Source organism: Caloenas nicobarica, chromosome 4 (assembly GCF_036013445.1).
Source record: "Caloenas nicobarica isolate bCalNic1 chromosome 4, bCalNic1.hap1, whole genome shotgun sequence".
In the NCBI taxonomy this organism is placed as follows: domain Eukaryota; kingdom Metazoa; phylum Chordata; class Aves; order Columbiformes; family Columbidae; genus Caloenas; species Caloenas nicobarica.
In genome coordinates, this window is record NC_088248.1 from 73,167,903 (window position 1) to 73,195,125 (window position 27,223).

Sequence of the window (27,223 nt, forward strand, 5' to 3'; positions counted from 1 at the left end):
TTGCTTTTTAAAATAGAGGATAAATTAATGGCTTAGTTTTGCAGCATCTGGCAAGAAACCAGCTGAATTAAGTAATTTTGATTTTGTGATATCCTTATGCCTAAACTTATTTTGCAAATAAATGTGTTATCATAAGTGTAAGAAGCAGACTGGACTTGACTTTGGTGCTGGTAATCAATAGAAGAATCTGTTACCTAGAACCTCCAAACGAATAGATAAATCAGCTGCACAGGAGATGTACAAGAGTCCTGGTCTTGGATTGCGCTGGCCAGGCCAGTGCTGCACTCATAGGCAAGTGGTTTAGACCTGGCAGGTGTTCTAGTCTACTGAACCAGACCTCCAGCTTAGCCCTGGGCTGCACATCAGCTATCACTGGAATTGCGACAGTTTCCCCAAAAATAAGACCTACCCCGAAAATAAGCCCCAGCATGATTTTTCAGGATTTTTGAGGATGCTCAAAATGTAAGCCCTACTCCAAAAATAAGCCCTAGTTACAGTTCATAAGGAAAAGTCAAATAGTATCCAGGCAGCTATAAATGTAAAAAAGTAAGCATGTTTTGGAGCAAAAATTGATATAAGACCCTGACTTATTTTCGGGGAAACAGGGTATGAAAACTGCTTTTGGTTCCCAAAACAGTCCCAGAAAATGCACCTGGAAACTTGGCTTGTCCGAGGGGTGATGGACTCCATCGCCTACTCTTAAAGGTGGGAGATCCCAAATCCTGCCGGATCATCATCTCTGGCCGACACTGAGATGTGATGCTGACCTCTTGTGGAGATCAGATAATTTTTGAAGGGCCAAACCATTTTTGGGTAAAATAATTAAATCGGAAGAGCTTGCTCCCTCTTCTTGATTAAAGTGTTTGTGTCTAAACAAGTTCTCACTTTGTTTTTTCAGAACTTAGTACCTGGCGAGAGGACCAGCCTTCAACACAACAGTTTTGTCGTGAGCCCACAAGTCACTACACACGACTCTCCTCTGAAGTCAGCAATTGGAAGTAAACAAACTGCTGTAGTAAATACTTCTCCTTCATTAAGTTGGTTATCAAATCTAATGAGTGGAAACGTGAATAAAGAAAACAAAGGTATGTGCAGAACCAGTGAAGAATAAACCCTTTGTGGCTGTTTGTCAGAAGAATATAGACCAGAGCCAGCAATATTTTGTGTTGAGAATGATAGGATCTGCCTGCTGGGATGGGTGTTCAGTGCCTGTATTGCAGAACAGGTCCCTGGCAATGACTTGGAGTAAAACCTGTCAGGTTAGCATGTTCTTTTTTGAAAACTGGATTAACATCCCATTGATATAAGTATTCTTGAAAATTCCATTTGAGAATGTATTTACTTTAGAATATGTGATTTTAAAAACTTTGGAGTATTGAAGAAAGTTAAGTGAAAGGAATATTTCATCTGTGTATATAGAGAGGATATATGTATGTACATAGATACATGTATGCAAACAGGAGTGTCGTCTTGTTATAAAAATCCAAAGCATGTACTTCTCATAGTTCAGAGGATTAATCCTTGCGTCATTCTCAGATGTGTTCTGTTCTTTTTTTCATTTCAGAGAAACTCCTCATACCTGTTTCGAAGAATGAAAACAAACCTCTTCAGACACTGCCTAGTTTAGCTAAACCTGCTGCGGCCCTGCAGACATTCAACAGTGCAATATTAACACCTGTGAGCAACAATAACACGGGGTTCTTGCGGAATCTGTTGAACTCTTCGGGAGGAAAGGTATATGAAAAATTTTGGTTTACAGGTTTGAGTTGACACCAGGCTTTAGACTACTGTTCTAAACCTGTGAACAACTACCACAGACACTTGTCACAGTAGGTAAAATTCTGTCTTTGGGAAAAAGGGCCCAATTCAGTGTCGGTGTTGCAGTGTCCCAGTTAGCGCTTTCTAGAGCAGAAGCTCAGTGGTACTATCAGTATGTCTGACCTGGTGAGGGGTTGGGAACCAACCGATAAAGCAGATGAATTTACTGTCTGGCAAGTGCATTGATTGGCGTGTCCATTAGACTCAAAAAAAGAAGCATCAAGGAACTTACAGATACAACAAAAAAAGGTTCTGTGGTGGGTGACTGTCCTCCTCACACCTGGTTTGCAGACTGGCTCACTTCAAATGTTCCCAGCCTTTCTTTGCTCTTACAGATATGACTTCAAAACGATGGGGTAAAATATTGGCCTTGAGAGCTTCTTGATGTAACTGCGTTTCTGTTCTTAGATATGAAGTCCTGTTCTGTGCTGTATTTCATGTGTTTAGGGAATAGACTGTGTTGCTGAAATGTTAATCAGAGCAGAACTTCTGATGCCAGAATGCTGTAGACAAAGTGTCAGAAGTGGCACTGGCATTTAGTGACATTGAATTTCTAGACAGCGAAGTTCTGCAGAGTTTTGTTTCTCTGTGTGGCTGTGAGCTCAAGTGAAAAATTTTGAAAGTGGGAAATACCTTCTTTAGGATCTGCATCATAAGGCAACAGAAAAGTTCCCCAACTTATTTTTTTGCTCTTCTTTCTCTTTTTTTTAAAAAAAAATCAGACAGACAATGGACTCAAGAGTACACCCAAAATCCTTGATGACATTTTTGCTTCCCTGGTGCAAAATAGAACCATTACAGACTTGCCTAAGAAACCTCAAGGACTGACTATAAAGCCCACGATAATGGGCTTTGATACGCCTCACTACTGGTTGTGCGACAACCGCTTGCTGTGTCTTCAAGATCCCAACAATGAAAGTAATTGGAACGTCTTCAGGGAGTGCTGGAAGCAGGGACAGGTATTGAAGTTTTTCTGCTTTTTCCATTTTCAGATCACGTGCTTTACCCTTAGTGCAGTGATAAGCAATGCTAAACCTTCAGAAAATATACTGCGTGAACACCATTAGATCCTTGGATAAAGGGATCTATATTTTACTATTTGAAACCGGTTTCTAACCCTGCTGCTGAACTTACAGCTCTGTATAAAAAGCTGCCTCGTAGCTTGAAATAAAGAACGATCAAATGCACGGCATGATTCTGGTGAGGCAGCCTGTGCATTTATTTTGGGAAACAGAACGTTTGCAAAGTGCCTGTGTTCAAATGTTCAGTACATTTTATGCATTGCCCCGTTCAGTTTGGAATTAGAATTTTTGGTGTGTAATACTTCTTCAGAATATATTCTTCTTCTTCGTAGCCTGTAATGGTGTCAGGAGTGCATCACAAATTAAATGCAGACCTTTGGAGACCAGAGTCCTTTAGGAAGGAATTTGGCCAGCAGGAAGTAGATCTGGTTAACTGCAGGACCAATGAAATCATCACTGGCGCTACTGTAGGGGATTTCTGGGATGGATTTGAAGATATTTCAAGTAAGTAGTGTGAATTTTTCTTCCAAGAGGTAAAATATTCAGCAGAAATACTCCTGCCCCAGCACAAATTTGCCATTGTTAAGCAGCCTCAAGCAGTGTAAAAGATGTTCCAGGGTCCCTCTTCATCCTGGACAGTGTGTCTGCAATGTGCTCTCACCATGCGTGATTATGGGATGGTGGAATAGATAGAAATTGTCAGTTCTGTGGAGGATTCTCCTTCAGGAGTATGTTTGGCTGGCATTAGTCTTTTGGGGAAACATTCTGAGAAAGTTTGGGATCTCCCTACCAAGTAGGTTCATCTCTCAGTTTTTCTGCCCAGTTGAATGAAACATAAAAGAGCATCTGTCGGGTTTGTGCTCACAAGATAGTTGGATTTTGCAGATTTAACTTGCAGGTGCCTTTTGTGCCAAAGGAACCGAAGTTATTCTGTATAAAAAGCGTGTTTTGAGGAGGTGAGCATGAGGTTTGGCATTGTGTTCACTTCTAGGTACAAACTTTTTTCAGGCGAATTAATATTTGCCGTGGCATCTGGGGTTCTACTTCATCTGTTTGTGTGATGTAAACTTATGGAATTTAGCACTTGGGGCTGGAAAGCTCACTTAGACTTTTCTGCCACTTGATCTTTGAAAAGATTTGGCTTTATTATCAGCCTCAAACACCAAACAGTTGCTAGAGATAAATTGCAGGCGAGCTGGCAAAGATGACTTGTCCGTTCTGAACTCTTCTGTCAGAACACGTTTGTCACGGCAGTGATACCCAACGGTGTGTCAGACAAACCTGTATGTCTGGTTCTGCACGAACAGTTGTGTAATGAACATGATTTTAAACTAAGATCAGGATTTCTTTGTCTTGATTCTTTGGATTTTGAATTGTACCACTACAAACCAAGACTTGTTACTATTTGACAACAGGTCGCCTGAGAACAGAAGAAGGAGAGCCAATGGTGTTGAAGCTTAAAGACTGGCCTCCAGGAGAAGACTTCAGAGATATGATGCCTTCTCGGTATAAATTTACAAAGAAACTCTTTAGCGCTTGTGTGAGACAGCCCCAAAATAATGGCCTGTAGGAATACTCCTATGTTTCGACACCTGCTTCAGCCTCAAAGCAGCTGGTCGCATGTGAACCACGTTGTTTCTCAGAGATGCCTGACACAGCTGGAAATGCTAAACAAGTTTTATGATAAATGTTTATGTAGTTAATTGTATTTATTGTCAGGTAAAGTGAGTACTTAAAATTGCTAATGATTGGTTAAACTTTGGAAGCTTCCTAAAAGCCTGAGTAATTTTTAAATCTAAAGTTCAGTAGAAGCTTTTTTTTTTTTTTTGGCAAAACCTTTTTAAGTATTCAGACTTACTCTGTTTGATATTAGTTATTACATGAGGAAATAGCATTACTCTGGAGCAGTTAAATTTGTTTCTCTGCTATATTCCCGTGTCTTGATTGTTTGTTCCTTTTTGTGGTGTACAGTAACCCCCCTGGGGGAAGGAGTACCATTTTTCAACCGAAGAAAGCTTTTGTTTTGGTGTATTTTAGTCTTTTTTTTGTTTATCAGTTCTTAACATTAAATTGTGTTGTATTACTTTAGGTTTGATGATTTGATGAAAAATATTCCATTGCCGGAATACACTAGGAGAGGCGGCAAGCTCAACCTTGCCTCTCGACTTCCCAACTATTTTGTGCGACCAGATTTGGGCCCCAAGATGTACAATGCGTACGGTAAGGAATTTTTCACTCTAAAGGTGACGTTGACCACACTTTCAAATTAAAATTTACTGTCAATTAAATGAATCCTTACTGTTGTAGATAACTTGATTGATCCTGTTGATCTGAAAACCTAATTCTGGCTCACTTATAGGTATTAATGATATCCAGAGCATTATATGATTTTATTAGATGTTTTTTTTTCCAGGTGGTTTCAAGCCAATAATATTTTTTCCCAGTCTACCCATCAACTTGCACCACCTGTATACACAAACTCCCTTTCCTATAGCTGGCCACATGTATCTGTTGTTATGCTATTACTTCTGGCTGTATCACTTCTGTTGCATCTCCTTTTTGGGCTGTATCGTGTAGTTTTTAATCTCCTTTTGAGCGGTTCTTTCCAGGGCTAGTTCATCTGCTGTTGCTCAAAAGCCATTTAAAACTTTAAGCAGGATCGTGGCCGGTAACCACTGCAGCAGCTGCCTTCTGGAGTGACTGTTCAGGAGATTGCTTTGGTTTAAACTGCTGTAGAAAATACGACTGTTATATATCGTACAGGCCAGCTATAGATACAGATCCATGTGTCAGCCTGTGAACTATAATAGTTGGGAAGACACAAGCAAGATGGGGCAAGGTCGTGGATATAAAGTGTATTGCTGTACTGGAATAATTGCTAATGGCAATAAAAGCTCTCCGGGCTTTTCAGGTAGTGCTACTGAAAGGGGCATTAGGTTTCTTTTTGTCTTACTAATGTACCTCTACTCTTTTTTTTTTTTCCCCTCAGGCTTAATAACACCGGAGGATAGAAAATACGGCACAACAAACCTCCATTTAGATGTGTCTGATGCAGCGAATGTCATGGTTTATGTGGGTATCCCCAAGGGGCAGGCTGATCAAGAGGAAGGTAAAGTCGTAGTGTTCCGAGGGGGTTATTTCTGTGCATGGAGGGAAGGCCCTTTAGTATAACTGCTTGTGTTTACTCTGAACAGAAGTGCTTAAAACCATACAAGATGGCGATTCTGATGAATTGACAATCAAGCGTTTTACTGAAAGTCGAGAAAAGCCTGGAGCTCTGTGGCACATTTACGCTGCTAAAGACACAGAGAAGATCAGGGAATTCCTTAAAAAGGTAAACTGTTGTATCTTAAAAACTCATCTTTGCGTAGGCTTGCAAATACATAGCCTTGGGCTTTTCTCCCCTTTCTATCCCAGTTGTTCTGAAAACAAATGTACTTGAGTTGTATCCAAGACAAAAGTTGTCATGTGCCATGAATCTTGTAGGATCTGAGGAGGGTGGCGAGTTGAAGCTTGAAGTTACCCTGTAGGTAACCACGCTGCTTCTGCCTGCACTTCTTACAGCACGAGTAGTGATGGTGTGTAATGAACAAAAAACCAGCTGGTTCACGCGTAGGCAAAGCCACGGTTTAATCTTAAACTAGATCCTTCTTAAAAGCATGTGAGATGTTCTTGGGAAATGCCAGAGCACTATATGGCACATAAAGTTCTTCCTTGTCCTCTCGCTTTTCCTACCTTTTTTTTTTTTTCCCATACTTTTGTGAGGTTTGAATTAAGGGAAAAACATGAGGTATTTTGGGTGATTTTTTTTTCCTGGGAGCTAAAGGTTTGAGATGTGATACTACATCCAAAAGGGCTTGTTTCAGTATTTAAATTCACCACAAATGATCCAGAGTTGTTGGCAGTCTTAATTCTGGAACTTATTTGGTGCTCTAAAAGTGGAAAGAGCTAATATGTTGATGTTTAAAAGAATAAATGGAATGATATGAACAACTGTTGGCCTTGTCAGCCTGGCTACTGTCTTGGGCAGAAGCTTAGCGAGGCTACAGCGGATTTGTTTAGTATTAACAAAGAACAAATCTTGGTAAAACACGATACTGGCTTTGATAAGCGCTGGCATTTTGAGCTTTGACACCTGTGTCTCACACCTCTTCTCGCTCTTTTGTAGCACAGTTGCCTGCACAGTGAGGTGTTTCAGCAGCTCGTCTTGGAGTAGAACCAGGCTGTGTATCGCCTCCCAAAAGAGTTTTCAGGCTACGGTCCTGGATGTAAATGACTGCCACAGCAAATTGGATTTATACTGGAACTTCTTTCATTAAATCTCTCCCCACATCCCTCAAATTTCTGTTCTGAAGCACTTGTTGTGCCTCCCAGCCTTATTTCTGCTGAAAATCGAGTTGGTATCCTCAGTTTTGGTCAGTGAGCACACTGAGTTGTGCTGGCCTCGGGGCTGAATTCCGCACTCAGGATGTTTTTTGCCAGTTACAGGCTATAGTAGTGTTAGAGTATGATCCCATAGATGACAGTGGTTCCCGCTGTGAACACACGTTAGTCACTTAACCCTTCTTTTTCTTCTTACTGTAAATTGGGCTTGCTTGCATTTCCCATATCCACCTTTGCAATGCATCTGTGAAGCGAGAGGGACTGGGAAATGAAGCCTTGACAAGGAAATCAAGGACTGAATAAGAGTCCAGACCTTTTATTGTGTAACTCTTAACGGTGCAAATCACTGGAGCCGGCGTGCGTATGGAACCAGAGGTACATCGCGACTGTCCAGTGAGACCGGTCTGTTGTAATACCTGTTGTCTTGTGACTTTTCAGGTTGCGGAAGAGCAAGGCCAAGAAAACCCTGTAGATCACGATCCCATTCACGATCAGAGTTGGTACTTGGACCGATCGCTAAGAAAACGCCTTCATCAAGAGTATGGAGTTCAAGGCTGGGCTATTGTACAGTTTCTAGGAGATGTAGTTTTCATTCCAGCTGGAGCTCCACACCAGGCAAGGACCAGGGATGCTGTTGCGGCCTGGCTGCGTGGGCAGACGTTTGAGCACACGGCTAATTCTTGTTTGTTCTCTCTAGGTTCATAATTTGTACAGTTGTATTAAAGTTGCAGAAGACTTTGTATCCCCAGAGCATGTCAAACATTGCTTCTGGCTCACTCAGGAATTTAGATATCTGTCGCATACACATACGAACCATGAAGATAAATTGCAGGTAATTTACAGATGCTCTAGATGAACCCTGTCCCTCCTCCCTCTGTCAAAAAAAACCAAAAACCAAAACAAAACAGCAAAACAGTCCCCAAAAAACAACAAACAACCTTCACCAAACCCATAAGGTAAAGATTTAGCAGTCCAGAACCCAGGTTGCTTTCGTGTTCAGATCAGCTTTAATGCATTGGATCTTGAGGAATTCCTACTAGGTATAGAATTTCTACTAGGAAGAGGAATTTCTACTAGGTGTACTCTAGGTGAACCTGCTTTAGCAGGTGGGTTGGACCAGATGATCTCTAGGGGTCCCTTCCAACCCCATCCATTCTGTGATTCTGTCAATTCCCTTAGGTTTTTGAATCATTACAGTTCTTTAGTAGTTACGAGGATGCCTTCTGAAGCCTCTCCTGAGATTCTTTTGAAATGCTTCCTTCCATTTCTTACGTTTTCCCTGTAGCTGAACTCACGACGATCTTCTCAGGCTACACATTTTCACTTTATATCCTGTTAGAATTTGAGCCTTGTTCTCGCAAGTGATTTGTGTTTAAACTGAAAGGAGAGCACAGGGGCTGTGGGGAAGGGCGGAAGCTGTGCAGGCATGTTCTGGATGCCAGTCGTCCAACCTGACCTTAACCGCGCCATTTACGTGTCAAACCAAAGCCCTTTTCTTCCCTCCCAGGTGAAGAATGTCATATACCACGCTGTGAAGGACGCAGTTGGGATACTGAGAGCTAACGAGTCCAGCCTTGGCAGACCGTGAAGCAGAAAGCCTTAACCACACACTATGAAACAGAAGTGTTGGCAGCTGTTTTAACTACTCAGTCAGGACCTCTGTGGACTTTGAGATTCTATGAATGTTACCTCATCTTCCTTTCGGCAGTACCAGAGGATCGTGGTACTATGTTCTGTGTATTCTTCCAATGTTTACAAACCTGATCTGTATATGTAGTAATATGTATGGACTGTGGCATACTGTGAATGCTCAGTTGCAATAGAACTTTATATGGAGTTGCTCTCCAAACTGTACAAAATACCTCCTATAGAACTGTCGGAAACTATTCCAAATTACTCGTTTGAAAAAAAAAATTATTCAAGACATTGTAAAGCTCCAATTTTTAAAATTTATTTTGGGGTGGGAGGAAGTATGGAGTCACCCAAGTTAATAAACAATTTACATAAAAATAAGAATGCGGTTCTGGAATTTCACATTAACATAGAACTAGCATTTAAAAGTAGCTTTAAGCTATTGTATAGTAAGATAGAGATGGGGGTTAACCATCTTTAGGTAAATGTATTTAAATTTCTAAATGTTAAAAGAAACTTTTAATCGAATGTCTTCTGTTTGAAACTGCTCTTTAATTTGAACTGATGTTTGATTCTTTGGTTTTTAACACTGAATGGTCTACATAAAATTCTTCTATTTCAGACGTTGTTCCTTGCCTGGCTTCTTCAATTGACTCCTTACAATGTAATTAATTTGATGCAGCGCTTTGAAATGCAAAAACAAGTAGTGTATCATATACTGTTCATATAATTTCTTAAAGTATCTGAAGGCTTAGGGTGTTGAATTGAGTGACAGATCTGTTTATTATTGATATATAATAACTTTTTTTGGTTAACCACAGCATGACGTAGCTCGACTGCTGCTTTTCTCCTACTGCCAGTACAATGGTCTGTATCAAATGAGTTTTGCAGCTTCGGTCTGCAATGGCGGGTTGCTCTAAAATGACTCAGACTGAAAACATCATAAAACTTAAACCCAGAGGGGTGAGGAGTGGAGAAGGGCATCCCTTCCCTGCCAAGATAAAGGAACCTTTCTGTTTTGAGTGTCCTGCTCAGGGACAGCTCTTGGGAAGAGCCAGGCAGGACGGGAACCTCCTAGTTACCCAAAAGTCACTTTTTGGAGCTCTGTGTAACAAACTGACAAACTGTGCAAATTCCTCTCCCTGTAGTACTTCACCTGCTGCTAATGATCGGCATGAACTGTTCAGTCTCAGGTGACGTTTTTATTTTTCAAATAAACTTCCTCTTATCCACCCTTAAGTCTCCACAATGGAGCTGAGACGGAGGTGACTTCCAGGGAGCAGGAATCTTCATCAAGTTCGAATAAAATGGGATAGTAAAAGGTTTGGCTGCTGTGAGTAGGTACATCTGCTTCCTTCTTCTCAGAGGGAGACACAAGCAAGGAACTGAGGCAGGTGGGAGGTGTTCTCCTTCTGCGGGGAAACATTGCAGCTCACTCGGCTTATGCTGCCTGTTTAAATTCTGCTGAGCAACACCCCTCTGTGTTCAGAACTTCCCTCCGTCTCTACTTGCTGATGGTAAACGTGAGCCTGTTTCTTGTCACTTCACCTGCCTTCCATAAGGAAAAGCAATACAGCCTTTTAGATTTGGCATTTTGTGCTTGAACTAGTTAAGTATCCTTAAGGCAATGCTTCAGCTGACTGATCCTCTCTTGCAGCATCAGGTCTGAAGATACCGAAATGAAGCAGCCAAATGGCTTTTCTCGGAGCCAGCTGGAGTGTTCATGGGGAGTAGAGTATGGGTGCCACTGCATGAGTCATGCTCATCTTACACACACACGTGTGAAAAGATCCGTTGTTGAAGCTGCATCTTGAACTTTCTTACCACTCCGCTGTTGTTCAAGCTGTTTTTCTTGTAGCATTATCTACCCATCTTCCTGACTCTTCAGCTGCTTTTTTTCTTTCTGATCTGTCCTCTCTGGATTTTTGAGACCACGAAAAACAAATAGTCCCACGTGCCCATTCTTATGAGGTTTGGGGTGGAGATGAAACACTTGAGTCGCACTGTTCTCCAAAGGAGCGCACAGCCCAGGAGTGTCGGGGTGACTGAGCCGGTGTTATCCCTGCTTTTTACAGCTGGAACTGGAAGTTGCTGGACACCCTTCAGCTGTCTGTGTGCCTGGTCCATTCTCCCATCCTTGCTGTTGGAACACAATTATTTAGAGACTTAGTTTTCTTTCCGAGTCTTCCTTAAAATTAGAAACTCCTTTGCCTGTGAGGCTTTTGTGGCACTGACACGTTCGGGTGAGTGACGCTGTGGATACTTGCTCTGCAAACCACCTTTTGTGAGTCAAAACAGCTTTTCCTTGAGAGGAGACACCTCTCCTTGGGTCTTGGATTCCCTTGACCCTAAAAATGTACCAGTGAGCAGCAGATGGTTTTTTACCACTGGGGAATGTGAAGGGATAGTACCTGGAATGATTTGGAAAAGGTTGAGATATCTGATGTTAAATAGCTGCTCTGACTGAAAGCTTTTCTTTAAATAAACTGTGAAGGTCATAAATGTGCTGAAGACCAAAAAAAAAAAAAAAAAAGGTGTTATAAAACCAGGAGAGGGAGCTGTCAGAGGTAGATATCGCTTGTGAAAAGAGTTTAAAGTGATACGAACTAAACTAATGTTAAAAGCAGCTTTAATAAAATTTGTAGTGATTCAGAAAAACAAAGATCTTACACCACTGCAGGTTTTTGGTAGCAGATTAAGCCAAAGTGCCTTTTAGGGAAGGATGCCACTTGAAGCTAAGAATGTATTTTCAGGACTTTATATCTAAAAATACATGACATGACACCACCATTTCACCACAGCCTCTCAGAGGGGAGACGGGCTGAACAGAAAACGGTAAGATCATCTTTACAGACTGCACTCCCCAAGAAGAAGTATATTACAGTAGTTTCTTGGAGAGCACACTCCCCAGGAAGAAAAAAAAAAATATATATATTACATAAAGTATTCTCACATATTAAGTTTTGTATTTTGAATGTAGGACAGAAGATCCCATTGCAAAAAAAAGAAAAAAAAGGCAAACTGTACAGCTGCATTGCGCCCTTAGCTACGGAGTGTGGCCAGTCGCGACTGCATCGCTTCGATGTCCTCCTCCTCGTCAGCCGCAGCGGCCGCTCCCATGGGCTCAGGCTCTGGGAGAGCGTCTGTGACTTTACTCGGTGCTTTGCCCAAGGCCCCTGCAAACAACAAACAGGCTCGTTAGGGTGCGTTTGGTCTTCATTTAATAAATTAAATATAGCTCAACCTGTCACTTCTGTTACAGGACGCACACGGGAATTGGCCTGGGCTGCTGGCTGGTGCAGCAGGTGGGAAGGAGCTGCTCCCAGCCAGGAAACAGGGTGGAAAAGAACGAAGCAGTGGAGAAAAAGAACAAAATGGTGTGACAAACACGAGAGGGCAACAAACCAGTGGGGGATACGAGGTAACAGGCAGGAACTGGGGAACTGTGCTCTCAGCATGTCACAGCCAAACGCAGCTCCAGTACTTGCATTTGTCACACCGTGTCATGAGAAACTCGGGTAAGGAGCAGGCTAAGCATCGATTAAGTCAAATAATTAAACCAGTAGATCATTACTTCATCAGCTGTAAGGCAGGAATCATAACCTGAAGACTCAAGACAACACAGCTGAGTTTATTTCCTAGCTTCGTTAATAATAGTGTCTCTAGTCAATCACAGAGATGTCACCTTGTGAAGAGGATCCACTGTACAAACACTGATCTGTAAAGGCCTCAATGAGAGCGCTGCAGTGACATCAGCTGCTGCACATCACTTCACTTTACTGAGCGGCCTCCCCAGCCAGTATTCCCTGAGAAACCAGTTTGTCAGAGCACTCTGCCCACCGGCAAAGGCAGAGACACCATGGCGAGGGTGCAGCCAAGTCAGAACAGATGAAGGTTTAAATTGCTGCATCTTACTGACCAGAGCGGGGGCTCCACTCTCGGCAAACACAAACTCACCAGCTGTAATTTCAAAAAGGATTTTGTCGATCTCCATCTCGGCTTCCTCTTCCATTTCCTCCTGATCCTCCAGGCCCTCAAAGGTGTCCTCCAGCATTTCCTCTATAATACCAGCCTGGCAGAAAACAAAAAAGGCAGCATGTGATGCCCTTGGAAACTGCAGAGTAAGTAATTCCTGCTTCAGCGATGAGGTGACGCCTCTCCAGGTGTTTTCCGGCTGCTCGCTCGCTGCTCCAGCTTTCTGGATCGAGGCCGTCCTGTTGCACGAGAACGGCCAACACGCCTGCCTGGAGCTTAAGCTATAACATGCTGTAAAATCGGTGTTTGCCACAGCTTCCATTTTTTCTATTTGAGCTTGAAAACATTCCTCTGCAGGGCCCGCAGGTGTGGCCAAATTGTTCCCATGCACAATGGCAAAATTATTAAGAAATAAGCTGATTTGACCTCAACAATCTAGAGTGGTAAGACGAGGGGAAAAAGCAAAACAACTGTGGTAGTTGAAATGAAAATAACCATGATAAGGAAGTTGTGTACTTCAAAACTGGAGCACTTTCATCACAGAGAGACACTACGCTAGATGTTTTAAAGCCGCATCAGAACACCCATCTTGCCCAAGATGGGACTTGCAGCTTCCCACTCCACAACAGCCTGTGTTGCGTCTTTCGTAATGAACATTTTCACCCCTGACAGCAGGAAATTCAGTCTCCCCAGCACAGAGAGCAGCTCGGGGACCTGGGCGGTCACTGGGCACAGTGTGAACCTGTTCGAGCCTCGGGCTCCCCAGCCCTCGGCCGCCCAAGCCACAACCGCTCCGTACGATTTTCCTCCCTCCATCCTCAACCTGAGCAGCTTTTTTCAGCTTCAAGCTTTACACCAGATGTGTTTGCAGGTATCACCGAGTCAGGGTTTTCCCCAAATACAGTAACCTGCTAGAAAGTCCCCGGCTATTAACGTGCTGCTTTAATTCCTGTTTGTCAGCGCTCACACAAGCCTCCAACAAAGGGGCCACCTGCGATGGTTGCAACCCCACCGAGGGCCACTCAAGAACCTGGATACTCTGGGGAAAAAAAAAAAAAAAGGTCATTTTGGGGAAAAACAATTCCCATTATGCAAGTGCAATGAGATGAAGTGCTGAGGCAGCCCCGCCGTGCTCCCAAAACTCCTGCCGAATGGGAAAAGGCAGCAACGATCAGTCGCTGCCGACAGCCCAATGCAGCCGTGGCTCCGCGATACCTGGATCGTTGCCCGAGTGGGATGGGATGGAACAGTTCTGGACACTGATAAATGGTGGAAAGCACCAGAAATTCTCAGAGTGGAAATTCACTGACTCAAGTCAATGATCTCGTGACCCTATGAATTGTGATCCTAAAGCGAGACCCTCTGATCTCTCCTGGATCCCCCTGGGCTGTGACCAGCACCTCCCTCTGACAGGGATGCCCAAAAGAGCCCATTTTGTGAAAACAAACTAATCATCTGCTGACAATTCCACGAGGATCCAAAGGCCGAACTCAGCCCGATGTGCTGGTGAAGGCAGATTTCTCGAGATTCAACAAGTGTTCGCTGAGAAACGTGCTGCTCAAAGCGAGTAATTCGCTAAACTCGAGAGGGAAATTTTAGCAATAGGTGTATCTACCCATATATTACACATATATTCACATATCCATGGATTAATGTGTGTTAGTGTGTGATTTATAAGCCGTATGCATGGTTTATTCCCATATTTACATGTGCTTATTTGTGTATAATTTCTTTCTTTGTAAGTACAGTGTGACCCTGCCATCATTGAATCTTTAAGTCGCTGTATTGATTATAACAAATTACTTTAAATCACTTTATTAATTACCTGTTGATTAGGAGTTATTGGGAATCATATATTAGACTTGTGATCTATCTCAATAAATCCCAAATTGCTGCTAAACCAAAAAAGTGTAAAAAAGAAAAAAAAAGAAATCAATTTTGCGACACCATCAAAGCGCTTGCGCTGCACACTAACAACCACCTCCTGTTCAGCCAAGCCTTATTTATGTTCTAGATCTTACCTTCATCATCTCTTTGGATAACTCCCTCATTGTTGCTTGGATTTCAGGGATTTTTACTAGATTTTGCATAGCTTTCATCACTTCTGTGCTCTTCTGCAATGAACCTGCTACTCTCAGGACAGCTGTGAAGGAGAGACAGAAAAGCTTAACGATGCCTGCACCACCGAAAGCAGAGAAATTACATCCTATGTACACAGATAGAAATTTGTTTGCATTTAGGCAATTTCATTTTTAAAAGAAACAGATATCCCGCTTCTTCATTCTTGTCTACCTTCCTGGAAAAGCTCAACTTCGACCCACATAAAAAACCCAACATTTTTAAGCAAAGATAGCAGTCTTATGTGATTAGCTGGAACAATCCAGATCTCCTGCCCAGGGGTTTTAGCCCCCGTGCACCCAGTTCACAAAGAGCCGGAGCTCCTGCCGAGGGTTTCGCTGGCGGAGCCAAAATCCAGCTCCACGTCCGACCGCTGACCAAACTCGTGAGCAGTGGAAACTTAACTCTGGCAGCTCTAGTGTGATACTTTCACAGCAAAAAGTAAGCTAGAAAATGAATACTGAAGCAGATAAGCTGGAAATAAGTGTAGTTTAAATGGAATTTAACAATACTCTTTCCAGAGGCTGCTCTAATAATATAAGTTATGAGTTCTTCTCAGGGATGTTGATATACCAAGAACGAAATGCAATAAATGAGGTTACTTTGAGGTTCTGGAATTGTCCCATCTAACCTCGCAGCTTCCCAGCTATGGAGAACTCACTTGTTCGTATGTAAAATGGTCACTCCTTAATGAAGCAAAATGAAGGTACAGCATACGTTATTTGTCATTTTAATGCTTCATTTCTTTAAGAACATTACACTTGTGATGTTAACAAACTAACAGAAGCCTTGCCTTTAGCTGTCATTACCCAAGATGAAGCCCCAGACTGAATTCCAGATTCCTTCCTATTGCTCAGGTAACCATAACAGAACATTCCCAGTAAGATGAAGATGCTGGTACGGGCAATAAGGAGGAAGCTGCTTTGAGTTCTTCCTTTTAAATGACACTTCAAGCTGCAAGGATGGTCCCTCCTTCCCCTCCTGAATGAGGCATGTGTTACACTGAAGGTTCACATTGCAACTCCCGATTTGTCATTCATCTTGTCTTAAATCTACCGGCAACACGCTGGGGTGAGGAACTCTGACATTTCAGTAGCACCTTAACCTCTCCCAGGTCCTTCCTTGTCTTTAATTCTCTCTGCTCTGCGCTTGTTAACAGCTTAAAATGATCTAAAGCAGGAAAAATAGTGCAGGAAGTCTGTTATAACGGGTTTCTGATGTGGGTGAGGAATGAGGGAAATACCCCAGTACTGGCGGAGCGCAAACGACTGTGGAGGGTTTACAGGGAGCCAGGTATTGAACCACGGGGAAAATCAATTCATCTGCATCGAGGAAATCAAACGCTGCCCCCCCATCTCCGTTTAGGACTCGATAAGTGTCCTAAGACTCACTAGAGAAACAATAATTGACGAGATGAAAGGAATAAACCACCTGTTACAGATCCTGTCAAAATCAGTAACGGGCTCCACAAGGATCCAGGGATATCCAAGCTGTTCAGGAATACACACTAAAAATGTGCCCCCAATTACTGGAAGAGAATTCTGTTTCAGAGCACGTGATTTTCACGTCGCTGCAACCCTTGGGCTCCAAGGAAAGGTGTTAGATTGTCTGATGAGCAGCTAATCAGAAGAAACATAGAGCTAGTAAGGATCTGGGGAATAACGAGGTGGGGAACCCCAGGAAGGTAACTGGGAGCTCCCTGACTACTCCAGAGCCCAGGGTGGGAAACCCATCCAGACAGAGCAGCGGGGAAACAGTCTCCGCAACATCCTGCAGACTAATGGGGTTATTGCCTACAGGGATATAGGAATCAGTATGGGATGGAGCGGAAAAGTACATTTTTTTGACCAAAAAAACTTATTATGGGACATTTTAAGGGGATTGCAGGAATGTGATTGAACATCAGAAACTTTTTATGGCTTATTTAGAGGAAAGGGAGGGATCAAGGAACTGCAGCAGCCTCACATCTCTGGACCTGCTAGGGGGGTAATTTCCCAGGTCCTGGAGCCCACTGGGATCAGCTGCCTCGCACAAGAGCAGGACTGCTTCCACATTCAAGCTCAGCCTGCGCTTGACCTTGGTTCTGAAAATAGAAACTCGGACATCATCTCTAGAGCTAGAGGAGTCATTGCACTCAGGCGCAGAAGTTCTTACCCAGCTGGTTCTTCATCCCCATGAGGACAGAGTTCATGTGGGCTTTGGACGCATAGAGTTTGCTCACGGCCTTTCGCGAGCGGATCAGTTCCTTCGCCAAGATCACGCACACGTCTCTCTGACCCTTTTTGGCAGCATCCTTTATTGATCGCTTCACCTTCTCCTCTTCCCTCTGGATATCTAGAATACAGAAAAACACAGCAAATAATGACAAACTGCTAAGGATTTGGAAGAGAAACACCATTTTGTTCGGGTGTATTTTCAATAAAGGAATAATTCCTGCTTGATTTCAGATCCTCTCTGTTGCTCAAAGACCTTGCTCTAGGCTGATTTACATGTTAGCTGATTAATTCAGCTAAACATTAATAGGAAAATTCTCATTACTGAACGTCCAGCTGTGTAATATCCTTCAGTTATGAGTACCGTAAAGGACTAATCCAAGAAAATCACTGTGTGAAGCTGAGTTAAGATTAATTCTTAAGAAGCAAAAAAGGTCCAGTAAGAACAAAGTTCTCTGAGACAACTGTTACAACTTCAGAACAACTTCCTAACTATTAAACTGGCCTGATACAAATATATCTATAAATACATACACATAGATATAATATACCCACACTGTACTGATCTGTTGCTTACAAGATTAACTCCTCTGTATTCATCACCAGAGAGCCCCACTGCACCATGAAGGGACCAAGTTGGGACAAGGAGTTTAAAACTAGAAATATCAGAAGACAGACAGGCATTTTATTAGCAAAAATACTTACCTGTCAGATTACATTCAAAGCTTAACCATATCACCACCTTCAAGGGAACCTGAGGGCTGTTGTAGGCGAAATTGTCCTGTTTCTAAATCCCCAAAATGTCGGGTTTTTTGAAAAAAATGCATTCTGAAAGATTGTAGCAGGCTGATCTCTCAGAGGCTAGAAAGTTTCAGATATACACTGCCTTTAACAAAACAGCATAACCACTTATATAGTGATTTTTAAGGGTGTGCCCACAACTTTGAGTTACTTAGAACCACAAATTTGTTAATTACTGCCAAAAAAGTCTTCATTCTCACAGACAGACTTAATTATCCCCTCCATCAGGCATAACTCATCGACTTTCAACTGGCTACCCAACCAAATTTATACTTGTAGGAGTTAAGGTCTTGGAGTTTCTACTGCTCACAGTTCAAACACACATGCATTAGGTGTTTGTATCAACTGGCATATTCAGTTCATAAGCTGGCTGGCTGTTGCCAAAGCTATGGAGAATTTCTCAGCCAAAACTAACATACTGGTTAATCATTAGATACAACTTAGAGCAGCGTGTTCCAGCCCTCCTGGTATCCAGCTTCATTCAACGGCTTTTTATAAGAGCATGCTGTAGCAGGAATACCGAACTAAGCCTGCACTAAATGAGCACCAAACAGTTGGATTTGAAATATTATAGACTAAACAGGCTTCCTTAAATGATGAAGGTTTCTCTAGCAAGTCTGATGTGACTGTTGATACACTTGTTTTGTCAGTTAACATTGGCAGTGCAGCAGGAGCCATGTACCTCAAAAAGCTCCAAGTAAGAGACATAGGAACAAGTCGGGGCCATATCAACCCCCTTCCTTGTCTGGACTCAGCAATAAATCAGAAACTGATGAAACGTGCAGCTAAGAGTCCGCAAAAAAATTGTCCTGAAGTAAATAAAGAATTCAGATAGCAAGGGTTAGGCTCACCTTCCTACAAAGTTGAAGGAAATGACCAGAAGAATAATTATTTCTGGCAAAGGCTTTGTTCAAATTTAGGGGGTTGAGTCTTCTTGATTTATACCTGACAGAAGTTACACACAGGCAAGAATCAAGCTGCCCTTTTGTAAAAACAAAGGCATCAATACACACTTTTTGGTACAGGCTGACTTGGTTTCAACAGAGCTTCTCATGTGGGAGCTCGTGGACTGTGTGCTCCAGATGAATCATTTTCTCAGTACCATTCAACGGCGCCTTTATCCCAAAGGACTGGCAGAAATCTGCAAGACTGGAATCAGGAAAACATACTCCTCGCTGCTTCCCCACTATTATTTGCAGAAATGTCACAAGCTTGAAGACATCTGTAAGTCAGACATGGGAGCGAGCCAAATTCTAGATCAGAACACGTAAGAAAAAACTGAAATGGTGCCAGAGAAACCAGAAAGCACCAGGAGTACCCCAGCAGTACTGAGAAATGACAACATGCGCTTGGGCAGGCTAAAAACAACCACAAATATTGTGTTACTACATCCAAACCAGCGCAGGGTGGCCCCGTCTGCCACTGAATGCTTTTCACTTGCAAGACAAACTGCTGAATGTGAGATTAGTGGCACAAATATGTGAGAAGATCCAACTCCATCTCTGAAGGGCAACGCCAGCTACGCACCTCTAGTGAGCCCAAGTCACTACATGGTCCCTCTGCGGCTCTGCCAGGCCCAGCAGAGGCACAAAACGCCGGCGAGAGGGACCTGCGAGCTCGGTAAAGCACAAAGTTACTGCATTACTCTTATATATTAACTTGAAAAAGTCAATTCTGAAGTCACAAGGATACTTTTCATCTCTTTGAGCCACCCATGCCCTCAAAAGCAACCCGCAGCATGCAGAAATCACGACAACGGCGAGAGTCCAACGACAGATGGTTCGAAACAGCGCGTTGCTGTATCAGAAACTGTGCGGACAAGACGAGCCAAGTGTTGGAGTGATCCCAGCTCAGCCGGTCAGTCCCAGGTGGATCCGAGTGTTGTCATATCACAACACGTCTCTAATGGCACAGAGAAACTCAGACAGGTCCCAGCTCAGCATCCTTACCCGAAAATTACAGTGATTTCCTGCCTAAGTCTCAACTGAAATGATAAAAGCGCAGCAGAACCCAGCTACAGTGGGTAATTTTGGAAAAAAAAACCCAACAAAACCTTTAGTGGCACATGGCTGTCGTCTCTCAGCAGCAGCCTGCTGGCCTGATGAGCGCCCAGTAAGATGTGAAATCCCAGCACAATACGGGCATTGCAAAGATATTCTGTATTTTATTTTAATGGGAATCATGAGAATAGCAGATTGCTGGTGGTTAGTCTAAGCTCTTACGTGTTGAGCTGTATTTCTTGGAATGTAACACTCTGAAATACACATACAGACATATTTAGAGCTGTTGCAATAATTAGATTTACATCCACGTCAAAATATCAGACTACCACATAACCCAGCATCTACACAGGCCATTAGAATTATTATGGCACGTATAAAGTTGAGAGAAACCTGAAATTTCCAGAAACCATCAACGGTGAACACGTGGGTCGTTTGCTCCCATGGAAGATGCGACCTCTAAGACACACTTCGCTACCAGGATCAGCCACGTTCCAGCTGCCCTCCGCCCGATACAGCCACACAAAGCGCCTCAGAGAACACAAAACAATTCACAAGCGTAATGAGCATCACTGCCCATTGGTTTTCCTGGAAGAGGCACAAACCCTGTCCTCGTGTGAGGGACGAGGACAAGGACAGACTCTGTACTGCACGAGCAGCTCTCTCCAACCAACTCGTACAAATCTACGAGTGGGAGAATACACGAAGCAGCTCAATCCAGGAGCGTGGGGCTGGGGAGGAAAGGGGGAGGGAGAACACACTACTCGAGTCACTCGAAACAGGCACATGCCCAATAACCAGGTGCTGACCTAAAATATCCTTCACCAGCACATCCCACAGACTAGTCCTGAAGGCAGGGTAGAAAACCAAAAGAGGAAAACAGAATCTAGACCCAAACCTATTTTCAGATTCTGGGAAGGCAGGCAGAAGAGAGAACAAGAAACTGAACTAGCAGCAGTGTAATAATAAGTAACTCCTCTGCTTTTCAAGACCTCTTCGAAAGTGTAATGCCCATAATTTAAAAGCAAAACACTCACTGAGAAAAGTTGGGGTTTTTTCCTCTCTCCTGTTTGTAATTTTCTTGAGCAGGCTACTTCTGTTTAGCATGTGCACTTCATTCCAGTACGCACCCATGGAACTTTCTACCCATGTAATTACATACTATTCATTAAATCAAGATCGCTGAAGTTCTGGATAATACGCCTAATTCATCTTATCAAATGGAATTAAAGAGTGTTATGTCTTACTAGAACCACACAATATTCAGGTTCTTTTGAAAATTTTACTTGGAGAACTTGACAGCAATGCCATTTTGTAACACAGACTAAGTCTGGCCCCAGGATTGAATTCGTCTTTATTCCTGATGCAATAGAGTACCTCGGATTATTAGATTTCACACCCTTTCCCCAATTAAAGCAAAAAAAACCTTGAAGGCAAACAGGGAAAGGAAAAACGAAGAATGAAACATAAGTACAAACCTCTGATCTGTCTATCAACCACTCTCAATTCTTTCCTTATCTTCAAGGACCATTCATTGACCTTAAAAAGAGAAAGTGAGAGTTACTTGAAATTCCAACTTTAAAACAATGCTTTTATACTTTCACTTAACCATTCAATATCAAAAGAAGCCCTTCAAAATCCACAAGCTTTAAGTTATGAGTCATGTTTAAATGTTTCACTACTCCAATAACAAAAAAACCCAAACATTGCAGAGATACCACCGATTACCACTCTCCTCTGAACATCCAGACAAGGAGTTACGAAGGACGCAATGTGTGAATCAGAGATGCTCAGGGCCTGGCTGACGTCCATGTCACAGCGACGTCGCTGCGCAGAGGGAACTTGCCGCACGGGATTTCAGCATAAGGCAGAACCTTTGGCACAGGACGGCAGCACCAAGAGTGCTTCAGTCAGAAGGAATCCCAGGAGGTCTCCGAGCCAACCTCCTGCTCACAGCAGGACCGAGTTCAGACAGGTTCTTTGGAGCCAAGTCCAGTGAGTTTTGACACTGTGCAAAGGCAGAGACTTCACGGTCGCTCTGGGCATCTGTTCCAGCACCTAATCGCTCCTGTGGTGAAGGACTTTCCTCATGTCCAATTCAAAAATTGTGTGGCTGTAGCCCCTTTCCTGACACTGGGCACACCTGAGAAGTACCTGGCTCTGTCTTCACTACAACCTCACGAAAGGCAGTGAAAGGCTTTAGACCCTTGTCCCTTCTCCTTCTCCAAGCTAAAACGAGCCCAGTTTCCTCAGCTTCCAATCCCGTGTCATGGGCTCCAGCCCTCCAGCATCTGAATGTCCCTCAGCCACACTCGCCCCAGTTTGTTGATATCCTTCACGCACTGGGTGCCCAAACCAGAACACAGTTTTGCAGATGTGGCCTCACGAATGCCAAATGTAGCAGAGTAATTGAACAACCATTTGCCTCGACACGCTGATTACAGCTTGTTAACACAGACACGCTGCCGACTCCCGTTTATTACACATGGGAATCTCAGGTCCCTTCCTGCAGAGCTGCCACCCGCCCCCACGTGCAGGACTGGTTGTCTCATGTACCCAACCTGGTGCTGCTCAACACCATCAGGTTCCTGCTGGATCCCTCTGTTCCAGCCCTCCTGGTTCCCCAAGACGGGGTGTGAGGGAGGTGAGGATCAGCCCTTCACAGAATCACAGACTGGTTGGGGTTGGAAGGGACCTCTGGAGATCATCCAGTCCAACCCACCTGCTAAAGCAGGTTCACCAGAGCAGATCACACAGGAATGTGTCCAGGTGGGTTTGAATGTCTCCAGAGAAGGAGACTCCACAACCTCTCTGGGCAGCCTGTTCCAGGCTCTGGCACCTCAAAGGAAAGAAGTTTCTTCTCATGTTTAGATGGAACCTCCTGTGCTTCAGTCTGTGCCCCAACCACCTCTCTGGGGAAACAGAGCCATCGGACAGGCACCAGCTGCCAGACATCCAACCCAGAACTTGAAGCAGTTGTGGCAAACAGGGAAGCAGAGAGGGGCTATACAATACCAGGACCAAGAATAGGGAGATAACACCAGCGTACGAACAAAGTGCCAAATGTTTGTAGAGCTCTGATGCTACTTTTGTTATTAGCAGCACAGATTTTGCACAGTATCTATAAAAAAAAAAACAACCCCGAAGTATTAAGATGACCTGTAGTTCATTGATCCACTTGCACATTGTACCTGCCAGTGCTCCAGCCACTCAAGTCATCTAGTTGGCTGTAGGAATAGCATCACATAAAAAAATCACCGCGATTTTTATGTGATTTTTTGAATTCAGATAAAAGGTTCATCTACCTGAATAAGCTCTATAACAGAACTGTAAAAAGAGTGCTCTTCAGTGCACCAGCCCAGGGGAGCACAACAGATTCTTGGACTTAATGGTCTCAACAGAAATGCTCTCAGTCATGATGAACACCACCACGTTTTGACTATAGACAGCAACCATCATCCGAGTTGCCCAAGTACAAAATCTGCTGAAAAAAAAAATCCAAACCCAAAAGCCCTGTAGAGCTTAGTGTGTACACATTATGGGTGTGCATACATTTTGAAGGGGTTTCAGAAAGCTCCTGTGCCTTTAGTTGACTCCTGCTTTATTCTCGGGGAAAAAAACCCTCGAAAAACAAAAAAACCCAACAATACACACACAAAAATAAAAACAAAAAACAAAAGCAACACAACAAAAAAACACGAGCACCAAGGACCAACTGCAGCCTCTCCTCTTGTTCTCCAGAACAGAGCAGAACTGTCATATAGATTAGTTCCTCACCCTGATAAGAAGCCAAGAAGGGCCCTCTTTTGAGGAAGAGACTGAGGTAAAACATGATTGAACTCTGGCTGGCCAAGTGTGATGTCTCCAATGCAACGTCTACCAGAGATTTGCTCTAAAACTTGCATTCTAGAACAAACCAACATGCATCAAGCCTTCACGTATAAGCACAACCAGCAACTGTCAAATGCACCACAGCAGGATTCATAGATTCTGTCTCCGTGACACGCACAGACACCATTAAACCATGACTGGCCGTATGTTGTCATCGATCCTGCTGACTCTGACAGCAGAAAACTCTTTGATAGCTCATCCCTAGCACTGCCCAGGAATACACTTCCAGTTACACCAGACATGGCAATTTGTGGAGCAGTAAAGAAGCTGCAGAGCTGATCGCATGCAGGATGCCAGGGATACAGCTACAAACCACAGCACAATGCAGTGCAGAGGTAGCGATGCTGGGAACAGAACAACTTGGGTCAACTAAACGGAGGCTAATTACCCCCCAGGACAGCTCCATGCTGATGAAGTTTTTCTCCTTCCAGTTCTGACACAAGCAAAAACGCCATTCTCAACAGCACTGCATCGCACCAGAGTCAGTCAGCAAAACACTGCACTGAAACAAACCACTCGGATTATACTAGAGGAAACTCACTTTTTTTAGCTCAACCAATCCAGACTTGACATTAAAAGGATAGTAAACCCCCAGCTTTAGACAGGCTGAAATGCGTCGCTGGCTCCTCACAGGGACTCACAGAATGTCCTGAGCTGGAAGGGGCCCTCCAGGATCATCGAGTCCAACTCCTGTCCCTGCATGTGACAACCCCACAGTTCACACCATGTGTCTGAGGGTGTTGTCCAGTCTCTTCTTGAACACTGTCAGGCTTGGGGCCGTGACACCTCCCTGGGGAACATGTTCCAGTGCTCCAGCATCCTCTGGGTGAAGAACCTTTTCCCAATGTCCAACCTAAACCTCCCCTGGCACATCTTCCTGCCATTTCCTCGGGTTCTGACTGAATTTCTGGCTGAAGATGTTTGCCTTGTATCACTCATAAATAAATAGAGAGCAAACATATGAATGAAGCCCGGGTGAATCACTGCCACCACAAAAGCCTCAACCTCTTGCCGTGGTCAGCCTCTCCTGTGGGGCTGAGATTGCTTTCTCTAGCCCTGCCCAGGGACAGCACATCGTGTACAGCGGCTGGCAGACACAAGGTAAGTCTTTTTGTTTCCTCATCATCCAGTAGGCAGAACTAACCTCTTCTTCCATCTAAAGCTGCTCAGTTAGATAAAGGAGGAAATAAATCTCTTACTGTTAACAGGTTTCTCAATATCTGTTAGGGCCTGTGAAGTCACCATGCCAGCCTGCAACCCAAGAGCACGCTCATGATGGCAAGATGACTTAAGTCACTCCTCCCTACGCGTCAGACTCGGCTGTTTTCCAGCACCTTTGCCATATTTTCTGCAAAGAGCTCCAAGAAGACCCACAGATACACTGTGTTACTGGAAAACACAACGAGCTTGTCAGTTATGGAAGGGGAACAAGTGGTCAAACGTGAAACAAGAATTTATCTGTGCAGTGTAACCACATTGTGTGGGGTAAGCACTTGTCTGCTGCTTCATCCCACCACTTGGAGCAGCAGCCTCCAAACTCCCGTTCTTTCTGTGGCTTCCAACACCACCCATGAATGGAGGAAACTATAACCAACCTGCGGGTGCTCTGACACAGGCAGAGGTAGAAGAGAAAATAAACTATCAAAGGTATACTTGTCACCTAATGCTGTCACCCAACAAGCAAGGACTATAACCTACACCCCCGGGACTCGGTTGCTACAAAGCAGAAGGGAATATCTGTGACACTAAAGCTCTTCTAAGTCTTCAATTTCAGTGTCTGTCACCTTCTCCCTGTTGCTTTTTTAGTACCTCTAATGTATTTGATTTTTTTCCCCCACCAAACAGCAGATGTTTTTATTAATGCATTAGCAGTGACTTATAAAAGGCAACAGTGAAATCTGTCGGTGTGTTGATTGTTCCATTTCTCTCTGACATTAGAAATCTGTGGGCAGAAGCAAGGCTTACACAGTTTGTCTGCAGACTCAAAAAAAAAAAAACCAAAACACAACAAAAAAACCCACAAACCCCCAATATTTCAGCTATTCATATTTTTAAGGCTGGTTTTGCAACAGGAGCTAGAAACCCCTAATGAAGCCGGAGGACTAGAAGCTCTGGAAGACAGGTAACAACGAGCTAAAAATCCAGGAGCCGCTGACTAAGCCTCCCCAGACCAGCCACCCAGAACACGTTGCTCCTTTGGCTACTGCTCCTGTGGCCCTGAGAAGCCCCCCCAGGCCTCTGCACACCCCAGGTGTACTGCATTACAGAAAAAATAACAGGTTAGTTTGGGTTGGAAGGGACCTTCAAAGCTCATCCAGTGCCACCCCTGCCATGAGCAGGGACATCTGCACCAGCTCAGGTTGCTCAGAGCCCCGTCCAGCCTGGCCTGGGATGTCTCCAGGGATGGGGCATCCACCACCTCTCTGGGCAACCTGGGCCAGGCTCTCACCACCCTCAGTGTAAAAAATTTCTTCCTCATGTGCAGCCCGAGACAACCGAGCGCTGGTCCCCCCGTTCGGGACAAGGGGCCCCCGCCCGCTGCCGGGGCCCAGCGCCGCGGTGACAGCCCGGGACAGCGCTCACCGGGACACCCGCCCGCCCCAAACCCCCTGGGGCCGGGGCCTCCCGCCTCCCCTCAGGCCCAGGCCGGGTACGGCCAGGCCAGGCCCCCGGCCCCTCCGCAGCCCCCGCCCAGCGCAATGACAACGCCACACGCCCCCGCCGGGGCCTCACCAGCTCCTTGGGCGGCTTCTCGGGGGTCTTCCCGAACAGGCCCATGGCGGCCGCCGCCTCCCGCCGCCCGGCCCTTCCGGGTTCCCGGCCCCGCCCGCTGCCAGGCGCGGAGCCGCCCCTCTCCTTCACGGCGCATGCGCCCCCCTCCGCCCCTCCCCTGGCGGCACTGCGCATGCGGGAGGGGCGGGGCGAGACATCCTCTACCACAGCCCCGCCTCTCGGGAGGGTCCGGATGGTCACATGGCTTCACACGGCCCCAGGGAGCCCCGCACAGCGCCCCGCCCCTCTGCACACGGCCCCAGGGAGCCCCGCACAGCGCCCCGCCCCTCTGCACACGGCTCCGTAACGCCCCGCAGCGCTCTGTGAGGAGGGGGCGCGCAGGGTAGCGTGGACAAGCGCTGACGGGGTTTGGGTGCCGTGCTTATGCTGTTTACAGAATCACAGAATGTCAGGGACCTCGAAAGCTCATCCAGTGCAATCCCCCCGCCGGAGCAGGAACACCCAGATGAGGTTACACAGGAAGGTGTCCAGGCGGGTTGGAATGTCTGCAGAGAAGGAGACTCCACAACCCCCTGGGCCGCCTGGTCCAGGCTCTGTCACCCTCACTGAGAAGAAGTTTCTTAAATTTAAGTGGAAC

The 27,223-nt window shown here is 44.6% G+C and overlaps 2 protein-coding genes across 2 annotated transcripts in view; one reads left to right on the plus strand and one right to left on the minus strand.

The window, feature by feature from the left end:
- The window catches only part of KDM3A (lysine demethylase 3A), a 33,096-nt gene extending 23,625 nt beyond the window's left edge, over positions 1-9,471 (plus strand). The window contains exons 16-26 of the mRNA XM_065633175.1: positions 899-1,085; positions 1,565-1,734; positions 2,541-2,777; positions 3,173-3,344; positions 4,256-4,346; positions 4,930-5,060; positions 5,830-5,949; positions 6,035-6,174; positions 7,662-7,838; positions 7,921-8,055; positions 8,731-9,471. Coding sequence (XP_065489247.1) covers positions 899-1,085; positions 1,565-1,734; positions 2,541-2,777; positions 3,173-3,344; positions 4,256-4,346; positions 4,930-5,060; positions 5,830-5,949; positions 6,035-6,174; positions 7,662-7,838; positions 7,921-8,055; positions 8,731-8,811 — 1,641 coding nt within the window. The 3' untranslated portion in view covers positions 8,812-9,471. The remainder of the gene's footprint in view (positions 1-898; positions 1,086-1,564; positions 1,735-2,540; positions 2,778-3,172; positions 3,345-4,255; positions 4,347-4,929; positions 5,061-5,829; positions 5,950-6,034; positions 6,175-7,661; positions 7,839-7,920; positions 8,056-8,730) is intronic.
- Positions 9,472-11,467: 1,996 nt separating this feature from the next.
- Positions 11,468-26,702, minus strand: CHMP3 (charged multivesicular body protein 3). Its single transcript, XM_065633177.1, has 6 exons — positions 26,587-26,702; positions 21,441-21,501; positions 17,103-17,282; positions 14,852-14,973; positions 12,813-12,927; positions 11,468-12,031 (listed from the first exon to the last, which is right to left on the minus strand). The coding sequence occupies exons 1-6, from the start codon at positions 26,629-26,631 to the stop codon at positions 11,898-11,900; spliced, it is 657 nt and encodes a 218-aa protein (XP_065489249.1). The 5' UTR covers positions 26,632-26,702; the 3' UTR covers positions 11,468-11,897.
- Between the last annotated feature and the right edge of the window lie 521 nt (positions 26,703-27,223).